Here is a 4,643-nt window from a genome sequence, read left to right on the forward strand (position 1 = left end):
AAATTAAGAAAAAACAGAAAAAACTGGTGTACGCTCAGATTGATAGAAAGTACTCCTCGCCGCTGCCGACCATGAGGTCATGACCCTCCCGTCTGCCACAGGTGTTTGAGAACATCCGCCGCACGGACCCCGGCGCCCTGGCCAAGATCGTCCCGATCAACGGGGACTGCTTCGAGAAGCGGCTTGGCCTCTCGCCCGACGACGCGAGCATGGTGCAGGCCGAGGTGAACGTGTTCGTGCACACGGCCGCCTCGGTGCGCTTCGACGACCCCGTCAAGCAGGCCGTGCTGCTCAACACGCGCGGCGCGCAGGAGGTGTGCAGCCTGGCGCTGGGCATGCCGCACCTCCGCGCCCTGGTGCACGTGTCCACGACCTACAGCAACACGAACCACCCCATCATCGAGGAGCGGGTGTACCCGGCCACGGCCAAGTGGCGCGAGATGGTCCACCTCGCCGAGACCCTCACGGAGGAGGACTTCCAGCGGCAGGCGCCCCAGCACATGGGCTACCACCCCAACACGTACACCTTCACCAAGTCACTCGCCGAGCAGGTCGTCAACGACCACCGCGACCGCCTCAACGTCGCCATCTACCGCCCGTCCATCGGTAGGGTTCCCGACGTGGCCGGGAGTTCGTTGGGCTGCCTACCTGGCAGGCGCACAGCCGCCGTTGGGCCGCCCCCGCCGCCCGGCGGGCAGGCAGCCCAGCGCGCTCGCAGCGCCCGCGGGCCGCGTGTCTGACGGCGCCCCCTCTTTGACATTGCAGTGGTCGGCGCGATGAAGGAGCCCATGCCCGGTTGGGTGGACAACCTGAACGGACCCATGGCGCTGTGCGTCGGCGTGTCCAAGGGTCTGATCCACACGGCGCTGGCCGACGAGAACTCCGTCATGGACATGGTGCCCGTAGACATCGCGGTCAACGGCATCATCTTGGCCGTCTACGAAACCATGAGGAAGTAAGTGAATCTTTTGTTCATTTGCACCCAAGCTATGAATGTTTTATGCCTGAAGTGGAATAATTCTTTTTGTTTGTATCGCTCAGCTCGACACGCGGTGAAATCAAGGTGTTCAATGGATGTTCGTCAAACAAGAAGACTCTAAAGGTTCAAGAGATCATGGACTTGGGTCTGAAGTGTATCGAGAAAAATCCCCATGATCGGATTTTGTGGTATCCCTTCGTTTTCGTCACGAGCAGCAAAGTGATGTTCACAATACTCACTTGCATATTCCATTTCTTCCCCGCGCTCATCGTAGACACAATTACGAGATTAACGGGCAACAAACCTTGGTAACGACATTGCGCGATATTTTCGAGCGTGTTTCACATAGTCTTCGTATTATTCTTATATTTTTTTCTGTCTTCGCAGGATGTGGAGAACATATATGAAGGCATACAAAGCTACACTGGCCATCCGCTACTTCACACTTCATCACTGGGTCTTCCGAAACGAAAAGTTTTTTGAGCTGGAGCAAAACCTGAACGAACGGGACGCTGCTACTTACAAGTTAGACCAGTCCAAGGAAGTGGATATCCCTGCGTTCATAGCATTGTCAATGGAAGGCGTCCGTAGATACGTTCTAAAGGAGAACATGGACCCTGTTAAGGCCAAGAGAAACCAGATGACGTAAGTTTCAAATGGATAAACAATGCCTCTTTCACTGAACAGTTACTTTGACGGCATGCTGGATCTAAAATCTATTTACAATGCATCATAAAAATGAGGATATATTCATATACTACACTGTATTTACTTTTTCTGTTTCTCTATAGAATGTACATAATCGACCGTGTCGTGAGAGGACTTTTGCTGTACTTCGCGGTCACTTCAACATATGGATTTATTTCTGGTCTCGTAGGATGAGAATGAATGTATTTTTCTTGAAGTTGCATAAACGTAAAAAAACAGTTACTTTAATTTTGTGTCAAAGAAGACTTAGGATGTGCTGCTCACATTGGTATCTTCCAGTGAAAGTACTTAATATTTTTTGCTACCCTCTCATCTCCTACTGGATGTGTTATCCGTTTGTTACGGAGAATTTTGTGCAAACGTATTATGGATAACAAATCATCCTTAATACGGATGACATTGTCTGTAATACAGAAAACTTTATCCGTCTTACGGATGATTAGTGATCCATAATACGTTTGCACAAAACTCTCCGCAAGCGAGTCCGTAAGAAAATGAGAGTGTAAATACTTTAAAGATTGATGTAAATTGTGAGTATATGTCATAGGTTTAATGTAGCTATTGTTTTAATTATTAGTTCAAACACTTTGACTGACGTGTTTGAGTAAGTTTTCGTGAAACATCCCTGTGAAGAATAATGATTTTCGTGCCGAATCAATCCTAAAATGGTCCTGAAATCGACACATTTCACTTCGGCTTTTCACTGGGATTTAGGTGTATCCATCCTATAAAACTTAAGTACATTGTTAAAAATGATTTTACTTTTAAGATAAACTTGACTTGCCGTTTCAGATTAAAGTTAATGTTTCACTACTACGTGTTCAGAAGAAGTGTGTCTTTTGGAAAACCATTCACGACCAAACATATTCCAAGTCCAAGGTGATTTTATCCTTTGGCGTCCTTTAAGAGGGTCAAAGCAGTTGCCGCAGGGAGAGTTTGCCGCGGGGACTTCTCTCAAACGACCTGTGTGCAATGCGTACGTGTAAACGATTTGTTTACTTTGCTCTTTGATGAAGTGGAGACGCGCGCGCTGAGGCATAGGCACGAGCTGCCTGCGCTCTGCTGTTTTCAGAATGGGCCAAGGCAACCCCCTCCTCACCCAGCGTGCCACCTCGACTTAAGACCCCCCCGCTCCCCCCACCTCTCTCTCTCTGCTTTTCACGACTCATTCTGTTCTGAAGCGAACCAGCAAATGCCATCATCCACAGTATGGATTCTGCCGCGATACAAACGCCCGCTCGTTTCGCCATGACCTTTCCGTCGAGCCGCACCGCGCCACGCCACGACGCTGCAAATATGCATTCTTTTGCCAACGTTGCCGATACATATTGTAATAGAAATTAAAGAAATATCCCAAACATGCAAGTTGCCTGCCTTCAATTTTTTTTTTTTACCGTCTGCAAGTGTGTGTGTACGGGTGGGTTGGGCCCCCCGTGTGGTCAGTGACGCTCGGGAAGCCTGTAGGTAAGCCGGCCCGCAGGCCTGCATGCGGTACGGTACAGCACATCTAGAAAAAGTGCACGGTTTGGACCACCCGCCTGGAAGGGTTGGCGTTTGAACCTCCTGACCCCCCCCCCCGTATCCTTAGGGATCATCCAGAAAATACGGCCGTTTTCATCACACTCATTATTGGAGCTCGGCGCCTGTGAGACTCGGGGTAGGCAACCCCGCAGTGCGCGCCTGCACTGCAAGCGAGATGTTGCCTACCTACCAGGCGCTGTGAGAGCTCGAGGCTGAACTTTCGAGGTTCGCAACGGCGAATGACAGGCGTACTTTCTAGACGACCCTTTTATGTAGGTGGTGCAGGTGGTGCAGCCGCCCCTCCATAGCGGCTGGGGTCTGAGTTGTAGTGGTCCGTATGCGAAGGAAATATCGGCTGATCGACTCCACAATACAGAATCCTTTTTTGAAATGTATCGCAACCGGGCAACGCGCTGCAAGGGCGAAGTATCGGAGTATAAAGGTTACGCAAGACCCGGAGCGGCCCGTAGGTGCACCCCGCATCGCCCCCTCCACGTCCTCCTCTCGCGCTGGAATCGTCTGATCGCCCGGAAGACATAACGAAACGTAAGAGATCTGATCCGGTTGAGTCGCGCAGTCACCAGAAGCAGCTCACAGCACTTCTTGACACAAGCGGTTGCCATGCTCGGCTACTCTGTACCGGGGTGTGTTTGAGCACCACTCGGCAGCTGTTGACCCAAAGAACACTGAACCAGGCCAGCGCAGTGCGTCCGCGTGCCCGCCGCCCAGGGGTCCAGGCAGCCGCTGGAGCGCTGCCAGCTGGAGGACGGTGCTGGAGGCTGTGCGCGCCCGCCGCGCGCCCGCCGGTGGGTTGGGCCCTACCCTGGCCGGTGGGCCCGGTCGGCGCGGCGCGGCGCGCGGGCGCCTCAGTCAGCCTGGAGCCGACGCGCAGGACACACGGGGCCGCACGCGGCTGCTGCGCACAGACGCCGCCGCCGACGACGACGCACGACGACGCCCCCACCTCGACCTGCCGACGCTGCTGACCTACACCGGCAGCCCGCACAAAGGACCATCGACTCGGCAGCCGTCTGAGCCTCGTCCCCTGCAAGGTGAGCCACGCGCTGCAATAGCCATGCTCAGTGCCACAACACTCCTGGGCTCCCGGGCCGGTGTAGCCCACTCGAGGCGCCGTCTCCTCGACCGGGTATTGCCTGCTGCTCATTGCTGCTCGTTAACGGGCGCGGCCGCGAGCCAAAGCGTGGAGTCGGCCGCGTTCAACACGGTGGTTATGGCCAGGTTATGACGGCAGGCGGGGTGCCCAGGGGTGGGGTGGCTCGGTGGTATACTAGGGATTTGAAAGTTCGAAATGGAAATCTTGTCCAAGAAAAAGATGAAAAACTTGAAATATGCCTAAAAACTATTAAGGGAAAAAATTCAAATATTTTGGAAAAAATTCTTGCAAAATTTTCCTCCCTTCCCAAAAAACCCTGAG

General features: G+C 52.9%; 1 protein-coding gene across 1 annotated transcript in view; it reads left to right on the forward strand.

Moving 5' to 3' along the window:
- LOC113218197 (fatty acyl-CoA reductase 1-like) overlaps positions 1-2,500 on the forward strand; it is a 5,975-nt gene extending 3,475 nt beyond the window's left edge. Inside the window, exons 2-6 of the mRNA XM_052271286.1 lie at positions 102-606; positions 766-955; positions 1,042-1,287; positions 1,367-1,624; positions 1,771-2,500. Coding sequence (XP_052127246.1) covers positions 102-606; positions 766-955; positions 1,042-1,287; positions 1,367-1,624; positions 1,771-1,861 — 1,290 coding nt within the window. The 3' untranslated portion in view covers positions 1,862-2,500. The remainder of the gene's footprint in view (positions 1-101; positions 607-765; positions 956-1,041; positions 1,288-1,366; positions 1,625-1,770) is intronic.
- The last annotated feature ends 2,143 nt before the right edge of the window (positions 2,501-4,643 follow it).

The sequence above is a fragment of the Frankliniella occidentalis genome, unplaced genomic scaffold (genome assembly GCF_000697945.3).
Source record: "Frankliniella occidentalis isolate FOCC.00 unplaced genomic scaffold, Focc_3.1 Scaffold6, whole genome shotgun sequence".
NCBI classification, from domain to species: Eukaryota; Metazoa; Arthropoda; class Insecta; order Thysanoptera; family Thripidae; genus Frankliniella; species Frankliniella occidentalis.